At 39.7% G+C, this 14,337-nt stretch overlaps 1 protein-coding gene across 2 annotated transcripts in view; it reads left to right on the forward strand.

The window, feature by feature from the left end:
• BCAT1 (branched chain amino acid transaminase 1) overlaps positions 1–14,337 on the forward strand; it is a 67,647-nt gene that overhangs the window by 19,353 nt on the left and 33,957 nt on the right. For both annotated transcript variants that reach the window (XM_021391385.1, XM_021391377.1), the window contains one exon: positions 762–833. In XM_021391385.1, the coding sequence (XP_021247060.1) occupies positions 762–833 (72 nt within the window). The remainder of the gene's footprint in view (positions 1–761; positions 834–14,337) is intronic.

Consider the following 14,337-nt stretch of genomic DNA (forward strand, 5'->3'; position numbering starts at 1 on the left):
TCAAGCTCTATTTGTCTCCTTCCCTGCATGCTGTTGAGTGTAATACACTGTTCCATACCACTGGTAAGGAAGGTGGTCCTAGTGCAGGAGGGCCCACAAAGCCTGATGCTGTGAAAACTGGGGATTTTCATTTTAGATAGACGGCTTGCACCTATCCCTCTTAGCCTTTTGTTGCTGAACAGAACAACAGTCGCTCCTTTTCTTGTTGGTTTTTTTTATATGATCAGTGGCAGAACCGTGAAGTTCAACGTAATAGATATATCAAAATACTTTGATTATATATTTTTATATATGAGTTTTCCTTATCGCTGCCGTCATTTAATAAAATCTTTTTCCTCTCTTTTCCATTCTCCTAGTCAGGCTTTTCTGAGAAAAAGGAAAATCAAATCTTCTGGGATGGATGCTTTAGTAGAGGCAGTGGGATCTGACGAAATTGTGTAAAAAAAACACCATGTATTTACTCAGCTTTGAATGAAAGATGCATTAAATTGTCCATAGGCTTACTGCACTTCAGATTAATAATCTAATCAAAGATGTTTTCACTCCTACTAAAACTCTGAAGTACAGCTATACGAAATAATGCAACTGAACTAAAACTGTAAACCTAGAAGATGGAAAATTATGCTAAGAAATTACAAAGAATGGTCTTGCTAATGTATTTACTGATGATTCATTCAATACAATCTCCCTCTAAAAGAATTAACTGATCGTGTATCAACTTTTCTGCAACACACATTGAATTTGATTTGTATTCCTTCTAGGGCTGTCAGAACACGTGCATGGCTGGAGGATGTTCAGAGGAAGCAACAAAGCATGTGACTGAATCTTTCAAGGTATGCTGTTTGCTAAAAGATGAGTGCCTGGAGGATTTCAGTTGATGGTGTCAGAGAGCATCCACAATGCGGTTGTGACTGTTTTGCAGGTGTTCTTAGCTGTTGGTATGTTTGAACATTATAGTTCTGTAAGAAATTCTGTAAGTTGCGTTTGCTGAAAACGTTTTCAGTGAAGAAATAAAGAAAGTTACAAGAACATCTTTAATTTGTTGCAGTTCTAAGCACTAGCTAAAAAATTAGTAGTCCTTAAGCAAAAATTGCAATAGTATACGTGTTTTCTTTTAACTTGGCTGTTTCAAAAGCAGCATAAATCAAGACTGATTTTCTCCCACTAAGTTGTTTTTTTTTTCCAGACAAAGTCTATGTGACACTTTATTATTTGTTAAACTTTGGCATTATAAATGGTTTTCAAAAGTAGTTTTTTTCCATCTGGTCTCAAAATTGCAGAACTAAGGATCTCAGAAGAACGGTAAAGCACACCAGAGCTCTGGCACGTTTTCAGCACTCAACTAGCAAACAGTGCTATGACAATAAGGAATGCAGAGCAGCTGCCAGGAACTGACATGAAATTGAATCTCTTTTTTTCTTTTATCTCATGCTTAAAACTGAGCTCAGTTAAGATTCCATACTTTTCCTTTGCCTCCTTACTGAACGTAGTGCTGTTAACTAAGAATAAATTTTAGACAGTGTATGGACAGAGATGTCAACTTATAATTTTCTGTTGGAAACATAAAGCCCATCAACACAACATGTGGCCTTATGTATTCTACCTTATGTTCTTATTCCTTTTTATTCTCTGCTCTCGTTTATACTTCTCTTGTCTTTATTCCTTGTGTCACACATGTAATTTTTTGTCCCTTTGCTTTGCCTGCTCTACGGTCTTATAAAAACCTAATCTATCTTTTGCATATGTTTCAAAATAATACTCCAAAACTGTTGACCTCACTTGTGCTTTTTCAGCAGTTCCTTTCCTGTTATTCCTGTTATTGTCAGCAGTACATGAGATGAAATTCTAACGATACACTTTGTAACTGTCACGTTCTTCCTGATTTTTTGGGCAGTGTCAGTGCTGTGTAGTCTTCTGAATTATGCTTAAGTAGTTATTTCCCTTTTAGCTGTCATGCTTTAACCATGTATGGAAAATAAATGCTGCAGAATATGTGTTGGCCTCCTTGATAAGATTTATTCTGATGCTAATCTCATTGAAAACAGCAAAGAAATCTTAAGAGCCCATGACTGCAGGATTTGGGCATGCAGCAACATGCCGTCTATTTTTTTCTCCTACTCTCAACCCTTTCCAGTTCTTCACTTCCTCATTTCTTTGCATTGTGTCTCTCTGGGAATTGCTCAAGATTGGTGTTTTAGGATGGCTTTTTAGCCCAAATATCTGCTTTGGAAAGTGTTAACATAAATAGGCATGCATCTAGTTTTGAAACTCCAAGATTGCACCTGCATAGAGTGCAGAATTTTGTGAATTTGCCTTTAACAAACAGACAAGATAGATTTCAATAGATTCATTCAGTAGAGTGTGGTAGTGTATTTAAGAGAGAAAAGTTGTTTTACAGAAAGGAGAGTCTTGTGTAACTATACTGTTTCCTCTCAATGGTTAGCATAGTCCAGAAGGAGCATAGACAGAGTGGCAACAATCTCTGGTAGTGTTTGGGCCATAGGTGAAGTGGGCATAAATTGAAGTAGACCTGAGGCAGATTTAAATTTTATTGGCAGCCAAGCAGGTCTCTTACCAAAGCTCCAAATATTGAGTGGCACGAAGTTGGATTTAATCCAGTTTCTTTTCCATCTATACTTGTATGTCAGCCAGCATGGCAAATCATTTTAGTACTCTGTGCAAGGGGAAATATATACTAACAGGTGGGACAGATGGTCATAAAGGGAATAAAGCTAGAAAAACAGCTGGCCTAGGCCGAAGTCTTAATTTGTAAGTCCATTCCTGCCTTCTGTCTGTGTTTCTGCAGATTAGCTGCAGTCGCCAGAAAGGGGTACAGTTTTTCAGAAAAGATTGTACCACAGGGCATGTGTGTGTGAAAGTTAGGGAACATTGTGGCTGATTACAATGTCATACATAATTATTGGCGGACTCTTTAACGTCATTATCAGATTACAAAGAAAAAAAATTTATTTATAAAGGAAAAGTAACACTAGACAATGACACATAAAATAGTCTGGATTAATTCTAGGGAATTTCACAAGTACATCTGGAAAAGAAAGTTGTTTACAACTTAACGAACTATAAGTAGTGATATTTCAAGAGAATCAAGTTGGCCCATGAGGCTGACTGTGCTAAAGAAAGCTGCAATTTTGTGGCAGTAACTTAGATAATCCAAGTTTGTGGGAATGGAAATACAGTTAACAGGGTATAGTTTTGTTTTATGCTTATATAAAGCATAAAACTATGCTATTTAAAGTGGATGATGCCAGTGTTGGAATAGCAGATTACTCCTTATTTCTTTTTAGAATGCAGTGCTGTGCTTTTTATGTGGAGTGAGCTTTTTTGACTTTTACTGTCGTTTCTATCTGACTTAAAAAGATGGGCTCAAAGTGTCCCTATATATTGGGAAGAAAGTGATGTACAGGATCTAGGGAACAGTGAGTTCCTATGCTAGTGGATCACTGTTTTCAATTCTCATGGACTTCTATCAAGTCAGTTGGTCAGAACTGGCTTTATTTGTATTAACTGCGACTGTAATAAGTTGACTCACTTTTCCAGTTAACAGTCTAATATGGACTGCTCTGTGATTTACAAGATACTTACTTATTAAAGTTGACATATAACCGATGATCTTGGAACAGATAAAAAATGTTGAAGGAAATAGTGTTTATGCTACAGTTTCCTGTATTGTAGAAAACATTAAATCTCCAGGACTTACCTACCCAGCTCCTTCCTTCCTCTAGAGTGAAATCTTCCTCTCTCCTTTCACATATGTAAGTACATGTGAAAATACATTCAAAAACTGGCTGTGGTTTATGACTGTAGTCTAAAAAGTTATACTTGCAGTTTTTGTGCATTGTGAGCACTTGTAGGAGGGGCATCTGAAGCCACTAACTGAATGTGTAGTCATCCTCTGTAGCACAGAATGTATTTCAGAATGTTGAACCAAGAAATACGCATATCTGGTTTTCCTATTGTATGTCATTTTGTGTTCAGTAGTACCTTGAAACAGCCATTTCTAAGGCACTTCATGCTGATGATTCAAAATTTGGTAAGCTCTTCAGTGCATTCATTTTTCTGTTGTACTATCACAAGACAGAGAATGTTGTATGAGTAATGCAGTGCTGTGTTTCCACAATCATTCTGGTTTGGTTTCTTGTAATGTGTGTATTAGCTCTGACTTTGAATTCATAATACGGAAAGCATCTATGGTTGCCTTTTCTTTCCCTCATGGTGTCGATCCCTACAAAGGAAAGATAATTTTCATTTTTGTGCAACTGTCATGGAATGCCTTTTTTCTTTGAGAGTCTGATACATGAAATACTGTAAGTACGTGTTACGTATTCTGTTCTTCCTTGTTTTGATTATCTGAAGCAATGTAAAATTAGTTGGACATCTCAATGGTGTAAATCTCAGTTCTTTTTATTTTTAAAAGCATAATAGTGCAGACCTTCCAGGAAATAGTGGCTGTGCCAAAGCAAAATGAAGTGGCTGTAGTTCATGAGTGGATCTGGATTGATTTGCTAATCTTAAGAGTTGTGGCAGTGGAATGAGACACGTGTAAGTGGAGTTTCTGCATGTGAATGAATGGCTCCTCACTCTGCTCCAAGTAACTACGAGCGTTTCTGCATGGTCCCTGCAGGCAGAGCCAGTCGCAGGCTCCATGCCAATGGGATGCGAGTCCGTGGCAGAATGAAGCTATGTGGGCCAGCCAGGACAGTGCTGGGCTCAAATAATCCCTGCTGAGATCTTGGACTTGCTAGGCTGAGAGCAGTGCTATGCTAATATGTTTGCACGGCTTCCAGTTTGACATGAACTGGTGTTTAACTATGCAAGACAGCGGATAGAGTAAATTTGCTGTAATGATATATGTCTTAGTATTTATTCCTTGAATTGCTGTGACATTTTAGAGCCCAAGTTGTGATCTAGCTGCTGTTGTGCTAAGTATTGTACAATTTACAGCATAAAGATTACTTCCACACTATAGGTATAGCCTACAAATAAATAGCCAAAATTTTTGATAGTTTTTTCCACAGAGGTCTAAAGCTGTAGTATATTTCATCTCTGAAAGATGAAGAAAATGAAAAACTGATTCCAGAGAAGACAGAGACAGCCAATTAAATTTTTATACATGTTGATTTTTTTTACAGGCCTCTTAACACAGACGTAGCTGTTGCTTGTAACAGGGCCTTCAGCTGCATGTTTTGAAACACGTAGCCTTTGCATCGAATGACTGTGAGCTTGGCTGGCTTTGTGCAAAACATTGTGCTGATTCTGTTTCTCTGCCTTGTTTCTTGTTCTTGACAAATACTGTAATAGTAGTGAAGATAAAGTATGTATCTTCCTCTGGTAATATATTAAAATTGTAAATAAAGTCATATTACAGGGCTAATCTATGCAGTTAAGATTTAGGTTATATATTACTGCATTATGCAGCATTTCTTGTTATGTAGTATATGCTAGAAAGAGTTGGAAACGTTTTTTTTTTTTTTTCCTGCAGCGGAAGATATCCCTATTTTCAAAACTGAATTTCAGTAGAAAACCTCCCTAACAATAGCATTTCCTATGTTTGTATTAATGAGACTTCATTATTTATTATGATTCACTACCATGATTACGCCATTGAAACTCAAGTGTGCCTATAACTCCTGCCAAATATAATGGAATGTAGGATTCCTTATTCTGGAAATAAGAAGTGACCTACCCATTCTGACATACCAAGCAGTCGAGCTTTTTTTTAGAAAAATAATGCCTTTGTGAAAATGTTACTGACAAATAAAGAATGGACAATTCTCCAAGGCTGTTTCTTTTTTTTAAAGAAAAATGTTTCTCTGTTGAATTTTCTTCCTTTCCTTCTACTGCAGCAATTAAAAACATAAAATACAAAATAAAATAAAAATATGTTGTATTTAAAATATAAAATATAAATTGTCTAGTTTAATGAAACATCTATATAAATTCTGAACTAAATGACTGTGTCATGATGGCATAACACTGGGACATCGTGAGAGTTCCACTTCTTGAAGAGGTTAGAAAGAACATAGCACTTTCATTCTCTTGTTTTTATTTTAAATGAGCGCATGTATCAAGAGAATGCTGGAATGAATCATAGAATCATAGAATCATAGAATTAGCTAGGTTGGAAAAGACCTACAAGATCACCTAGTCCAACCATCCACCTACCACCAACAACCCCACTAAACCATGTTTCCCAACGCTATATCTAAACGTTTCTTGAAGATCTCCAGGGACGGTGACTCCACCACCTCCCTGGGCAGCCTGTTCCAGCGTCTGACCACTCTTTCAGAAAAGTAGTATTTCCTAATGTCCAGCCTAAATCTCCCCTGGTGCAACTTGAAGCCATTCCCCCTCGTCCTGTCACTAGTTACAAGAGAGAAGAGGCTGACCTCCAGCTCACTACAACCTCCCTTCAGGTAGTTATAGAGAGCGATGAGGTCTCCCCTGAGCCTCCTCTTCTCCAGACTGAACAATCCCAGCTCCCTCAGCCGCTCCTCATAAGGCCTGTGCTCCAGACCCCTCACCAGCTTCATCGCCCTCCTCTGAACACGCTCCAGGGCCTCAATGTCTTTCTTGCAGTGAGGGGCCCAAAACTGGACACAGTACTCGAGGTGGGGCCTCACTAGGGCTGAGTACAGAGGGAGAATTACTTCCCTACTCCTACTGGCAACACTATTTCTGATACAAGCCAGGATGCCATTGGCCTTCTTGGTCACCTGGGCACACTGCTGGCTCATGCTCAGCCGAGCGTCGACTAATACCCCTAGGTCCGTTTCCTCCATACAACCTTCCAGCCACTCTGCCCCAAGCCTGTAGCACTGCCTGGGGTTGTTGCGGCCAAAGTGCAGGACCCGGCACTTGGTCTTGTTGAACCTCATCCCGTTGGCTTCAGCCCAGAGATCCAGCCTGTCCAGATCTCTCTGTAGGGCCTCCATACCCCCAGGCAGATCGACACTTCCTGCCAGCTTGGTGTCATCTGCAAACTTACTGAGGGTACTCTCAATGCCCTCATCCAGGTCATCAATAAAGACATTGAAGAGGACAGGCCCCAGCACCGACCCCTGGGGAACACCACTCATGACTGGTCACCAGCTGGATTTAACTCCATTCACCACCACTCTCTGGGCCCGGCCCTCCAGCCAGCTCCTTATCCAGCAAAGGGTGTACCTGTCCAAGCCACAGGCTGCCAGTTTCTCCAGGAGAATACTGTGGGAGACAGTGTCAAAGGCTTTGCTGAAGTCTAGGTAGACCACATCAACAGCCTTTCCCTCATCCACCAGACGGGTCACTCGATCATAGAAGGAGATCAGGTTGGTCAAGTAGGACCTGCCCTTCACAAACCCATGCTGGCTAGGCCTGATTCTCCGGTTGTCCTGCAAATGCCGCGTGATCTCACTCAGGACGATCTGCTCCATAACGTTCCCCGGCACCGAGGTCAGGCTGACAGGCCTGTAGTTCCCCGGATCCTCCTTACGACCCTTCTTGTAGATGGGAGTCACTAATGAAGACGTAAATGCATTGCAGTTAGCAGATCATGTATAAGGCTAACAAATATAAGGCAATTTTATGTGGTGTGTATGTTTTCATTTCTCTTCCTCTCTCTCCCTTGTTCTCAATTTGTCATTTTCTACTGCAATCAATGAATTATTTACCTGTCAAAGCATACAGGCACTCAGTGAGGCTTTTCATTGTGTTGCAGCTGTTGATTCTTCTGTGATTTTTTATTTTTTTAAATGCTCTGTGTTTCCATTTTAAATTCTATATTAGACCTCATTTCAAATTTTAATTGGTCAGATGAAACCCAATATGGCATATGTTGTGTTTCTTAGAACAACATGTCAGCTAGTCCATTCTCCCACTCACAGTGGGACTGTCACTAGCACTGGAAGAGGTCAGCTGTGACTTCACCTGCTGAGCGCAGTGCTGCCATTCTCTAAGAAAATAGGTTTTTTTTTTCCATCTGAATCTCTTAAGCTAAAACTCTGTCAGTTACTGTAGGCTAGGTCATGTTTGTGTAATTTCTGTGGCACTGCACAGCTTTAGCCACTGTTGACCAGGTTACCCAGTTAAATGCCAAATCTGTTGTTGTAGCAGTATTTGGTTTTGTAGCAGTATTTAGTGTTTGTGATGTGACCACTGGGTTAGAAAAGGTCCATTTGATTTTATCTTGAATCTGCTGACTGAGCTTTCCATCACTGGAAATAATGTTTGCCTTTTCTTCATGTGTTGGATCAAAACGATTGGAGTGTAATAATATTATTAGGCTGCAGTTTCTTAATATTGATTGATTATGCATCCTAGCAGAGGATATACGTGCTGTAGAATTTTCTTCGGGAGATTTATGATCAAATACATATCCTTCACTTTCACCTGCCAAGCAGGAAGCCAACTACAGCAGAGAGAAGATTGAGTACCAAATGGTTTCTGACATTGTGCATCCACACTGGCATTGCACAAAACTGTATGAATTTTACTGATAGTAGCTGGGCAGCACTGACTGTGCACACAGGTGGAGGATGCACTAATGTTGGTCAGTATTGCTGGTGTCTCTTTTAGGTAGATTGATTTTTCTAAGTCTGTTGTCATCCAGTAGTAGCAGTAGATAGTGTCACCATAGCAGCCAAGGAACGCTGCTGAGCAGTGGCAAGTATAATTCACCATGATTTCTTCGTGATAGGCTGAGGAATGATTTCCCAACAGTCTTCAGTTAGGTTTCTTTTGCTATAGAGGACCCCATCTCTACAGTAGCATTTGACATCTGCTGCAGCTTTGTTCAGTTTTGGCTTGGTGGTATGAGGTAGTTTTGTATCTTCAGATGCATAATGACCCCCTAACAGCTACAGGTGAAAGCAAATAGGTTTTCTAAGCTGTAATAGAGAAACAGATTGTCCCATTATCTGAAGTTGTAGGATTTGCAAATAAAGCTAATTGTCATCAACATATAACAGGAGCTTTTAGCAAAGATAAAAGAAAAATGCTGGGAAAACAGCTAGAGGACAGTTTTGCTCAGTTAAGTTACAGCGCAAAGAAAGTGATGCTTTATCTTCTTTTAAGTAGCAGCTTAAGAGCACAGAGATTGTGCAAGGTTCTTGGATAATTCTTTTGGTTTGTATCTTTTTCTGTACTTATTTTTCCTATGGTGTGAAGAATTATTTTTAAAATGTAAAACTTTATCAGGGATTCCCAACAAAAAATGTATAACTATGAAATGTATACAGTCTCTGTTGTCCATAACCATTTCCAAGAATTCTTAATTTTCCCCAAACCTCCTTGTGATATGAAGTCCCCAGGTCTGACATTAAATGTTTTCAATGTTGAACACATTTAAAGAGGAACTGAAATTTAGGAAGAGAATTTACTTTTTGTTTTTTCTTTTCTGTAGGACTCCATTGGCCTTTCTGCTTGCTTCTGAAATCATCCCTATAATCTTACTCCCATGAACTAATGGCCTACAAGGCTGAAATATTTTTTTCTTAATCTCACACATAGTACCTGTTTCTAGGAAAGTACTGAATAGAATGAATTGGCAAAACATGGCAGTTTTTGTGGGCAGATCGAGCTGTGAAATTAATGGCAATTTATAAAACTTACCTTCTGCCTACCAACATGAGAGAGGAGGAGTAAGAGAAAAAGGCTGGTATGGTTAACTGAGATCTTACAATTATTCTTTTAATCTCTATGTAAGAGACTGTACCATGAAAGTCTTTTATATTCCCAAAAGAGTTTTTCTGAAATTCCATAGGAAATGATCCTTGTAGTTCCCTTTCAGTTTGGGATATTCCGTGGTAAATTCTGAACACCTTCATTCCACGAATCCACCTCCCTGCATGTTTGCAATCTTATTAAACTGAGGGTAAGAAGATTTAACTGCCCATTACTTGGCCATGTGAGATTATGATTCTATTCTTGGCTGTCCACATAACATGTTTGTGAGTAGCCAGGTTACCTAGGCCAAATATTTCCAACTTGTTTGTCTGAAATTTAGATTTGCAGTTAATTTCTTCCATCAATAAGGCTTCTTAAAAAAAAAACAATAAAAATGCATATTAAAAAACAATAAATATCTAAATAAAAAATAAGTATCTCGCTTTTTGTTTCAGTTTCTTTGTGTGAACTAGAAATTGCAGTATTTCTGGAACCCAGGAACATTAGCATTTCTAATTTTTGTGCACCAAATTTATACTTCTGTATTTTTCATGCAGCATTACTCAAACACTGCTATACAAAATTGTGGCATTAGTGAAATATCACAGATCTTACTATTCCAGTTATGTGTCACAGGCCTCAGCTTGTGTTAGACTCAAACCTTCTTCTAGGCAAACGTTCTAAAAATGGAACATTGTGTTTATGCTATAATGCAGAAATGCTGCAGTTGTAAGCACGCAGAAGCACAGCACCAGTAATAGTGTTAACCAAACTGCCAGAGGTTTTGAGAAGGAGCAGTATATACTAATAAAATAATATAAAAATAAACCAGGAAAGGATTATTAGTCCATTTAAGTTGCCTGAAGGAGTAGAAATAGGTGAGGCTGTGAAGATTCCAATAGTTTTGCCTCCCTTACAATCCAAACTTCTGCAAAGCTGGAGGAAAGGGTCTTGATTAGCTTGAATGACCTTTGGATCAGATCAAGGGAGTTGGTGCAGGGCAGCATTTGAGTAAAGATGGAAAAGCTCAACGTTTAATTAGTACCATTGAAATCAATTGTATTTTGCTGTATCCATGTACTTGAGTGTTTTGTAGGGTAAGCCTGTTTTTTTCTGCACTTTCTCTACAAGATAGCCGGACTGTAGCGTTCCAGCACTTTTATTTCACTTCTGGTGCATTGTGGAAGCTTCAGATTGCATTTTGAGCTGTTCTGTGTGCCCTTTCCATCCTCGAAGGCAAGAAGTTTAAGTCAATTCCAACCACATATCTGTTACCTCATTAGAGCTAGACGTAGTTTTTTCTGCTGCCTGCCTACTATTGCAAATCAAACATTCCTGCGTCAGAGATGGAGCATCCATCAGGTGAGGGGAAAGGTTAAAGATGTCAACAATGTGCTGTTCCCTCCTCCCTTTCTTCCTGTTGCTTGGGGGATGCAGCAGAAGCTCATCCTTTGGTTTGACAAATATTTGATAAATATCTCTTATGAATAGTTTAGATACATGCCTTGCAGAGGATGGCACCCAGACAAAGCTAGGCAAAGTCCTTCTAGCCATATTTTTGGTTGCTTCCATGATTGATTCACAAGTGATTCAGAGCCTTGCCTCCCTTTTGGTTTGTCACTTGTTCTGTTTTTTATTACCCAGTGTACTGTCAACCTGATGCAATGTTTCCAGGCCCTAGTCCAATTACATGTGCTAACAAATATTCCCAAATGAAGTTTCATGGAAGCCTTATGTTGAAAAATTTCTGGGTATTCTCCCTGCGGCTGCAGAATATACTTTATTATATTTTGTTTCTTTCTCTTTCTCTCTCTCTCTCCCCCCCTCTCTTTTTATAATAGGAAAATTAGAATTTTCTTCCTGCTTGGCATAATTTCCATGTTCAAGCCTCAGGCTCTGCTGCAAATTTAAAATAGTAATGACGGTAAAGGGATTGTAGGATAGCTTATTTTACTTTTTATACTTGTAAACTAATAATAAATTTCTAAGAATTTATTTAACTGTCTTGCTCTGTTTAGAGCTAATATAATCCTTATTGATCTTATTGTTTCTACTGTAGATTTTATTACTGTGATTGGAGTCATACTGGTCTTAGCTCTATACAGAAAGTGATGGTCTCTGCCCCAGAAAACAAGCAGTCTTTTCTAAAGAAGTAAACAAAAGCAAAGGACAGTGGTTTGCCCAAGGTCAACACAGAAATCTCTCATTTTTTGCTTAAGTAGACCATGCTGCTGTGGTGTCTGCTAGTGATTAGTGGATAGAGCTGAGAGATAGTAAGTCAGACAAAGGAGACAAAAATAAGAAATGCAAGAAGAGGTTGCATCCACTAGAGCAGTATTTAGTGTTTCTATTTTTAAGGCAGGGTTTAGGAATAGGCAAACAAATTAGTGTTTGTTTTGTCCCAGTGGAGGAGAAAATAACTGGTTACCCTAAAAAGATGCACAGCCCTTGCGACCTTTTCCCACTTCCTACTTGCATAGCGCAGCACTGCAGCTGTCCTGTCTGATGCCCTGATGGAGGAGCTGGCACGTCATCCCTGATTTCTCAGGTTTGGCAATAGCTTGGCACAAGCTATGCTTGTTTGTTCAGTACTGGCTGTTAAACATGATTCACAACATCAGCCTACAGAAAGCAGGACCATGTGGTTAGCACCCTTCCTGGATCAGGTTGCTGTTCTCTGTGGCTGCTCAGAGTTTCTGCTCTATGGAAGCACTTCTCTGCTTCCATAGTAGCTTCAACCCTGCCACAGGAGACTGCTGGGCTAGTGCCCAGTGACAGACCAAGGGGCAATGGACACAAACTGGAACATAGGAAGTTCCATCTGAACACGAGGAAGAATGTCTTTACCATGAGGGTGACAGAGCACTGGAACAGGCTGCCCAGAGAAGTTGTGGAGTCTCCTGTGGAGATATTCAGAACCCACCTGGACACTTTTCCTGTGCGACCTGCTGTAGTGAACCTGCTTTAGCAGGGGAGTTGCATTGGATGGTCTCCAGGGGTCCCTTCTACAGTAACTCCTTGTGTCCTTTGTAATCTCTTCCTCAAAATCTACTCCATGACTGCAACCACATTCCACTATTCACAAGTGCAAGGCCAAAACAAGTTTTGCAATTTTGTCTGTGCTTCCATATCTGTTACTGCATCAGAAGGCCATAATCTTCCCTAACATATGCTTAAAAACTCAGCATAACTAATTAATAATTACGGTTGCTTTGTGACCTTGAATGAATCGCTTTGACTAGCAGTCAGGGAGGTTACCTGTTTCATGAGAGATTACAGTCAGTCTCATGGTGTGTACATTAATGTTTTGAGTATGTCTGCTGAAGCTTGCTGTTAGGGTTAGGTAACTTGTAAGCTGCATTGCAGCTGAGGCTGCTAGTTCTGTTTGTACTCAAGTAAATGACAGAAATGTTTGGCCCGGAACAGCGCTTTGAAAAGTTCAGGTATGTGAAATGAATTCCCCCTGTTACAGCTCCTCAGTATACTGCTTGTGGTCTAGTAGTGTCAGTGCAGTGAAAACAGCCACAGCTAATGATATTTAGGAAGGAGTAGGATGAAATAAACACTAGCCCACCCTGGACATCTCTGTAGGGTAACAAAGGTAGAGTTTAGCAATGGGAATAACAGCTCTGGACTGTCCAGAGGCTGCTGTCAGCTCCAAATCCATTTGCGCCTATTGCAGAGGCTGGATAGAGTGAACACTAAAGTGACATCTGGCTATGGGCACAAGAATATCTTGCTACAGCTTTGGTTAAAATTGACACTGATCAGCATGTCACTTTTAATTTGACTTAGCTCATAATTTGCAAGATCTGTTTTGATCAAATGTTGAATTTTAGTTTTAGGAGGTCACAATGCATCTTCATTGTTTGGGCTGGGTAAAGCTTTGCTCTGGAAGTCATGTTGGAGTCAGCAGGCACTTCTCAGATAAGCGGCTATTCTGAAAAATGTGATAGTGGCTGCTGAAAGTGTAGCATTGTTATAGGAGCCATGAAAAACAATGATCTCTAGCTGGCTTTCCCCAGTCCACTTTTGCCTGCCATGGGCACTCCTGTTTCCTTCAGGAGTGTCCAGAGCTGGGACCTAGGCATCCATCTGTAGGTGCTGTACTGCTGCCACTCGGAGGGCTTGCAGGGCTGGAACTCAGTCCTTGACATTCTACTTCAAGCAACAAGGCTGAAGAGCTGCACTTCATAGTGTGCGTGCCATATCTGTTTATCTCCTTTTTTTCTTTTTGACCCAGCATTTACCAGTTTTGCGTCCAGTTTAATGGCTTTATTAGGCAGCAGAATTTTATAGTGCTGATGAACAAAGCAAGTAAAACACAAACCTAATGGAAAATTACCCTGTATATTGGCAGTACAAACAATGGAGTTCTGCATGGTTGTTAATGCCAATCCCTAATGCAGCCTTAATGCTGCTTTCAGGACTGTGGGAATGTTGACAAAACTAATAAATAAATTGTTATTTATAAATGTCATAGGTGATACCGTGGTGGTTCAGTGATAATGTTTTAGTGAATTAAAAGTAACAGGCATTGGTGCTTAATCAGTATTCCAGTATTAGTCACTTGGCCATGCTCTGCTCTCTATGTGGGTTCTTTTTTTGTGAGTCCATTCTCCCTCTAACTGGTGCTGCCTGAAGAGCAACAAGAAATGCTTTGGGGCAAGTTAA

The sequence above is a fragment of the Numida meleagris genome, chromosome 1 (genome assembly GCF_002078875.1).
Source record: "Numida meleagris isolate 19003 breed g44 Domestic line chromosome 1, NumMel1.0, whole genome shotgun sequence".
NCBI classification, from domain to species: domain Eukaryota; kingdom Metazoa; phylum Chordata; class Aves; order Galliformes; family Numididae; genus Numida; species Numida meleagris.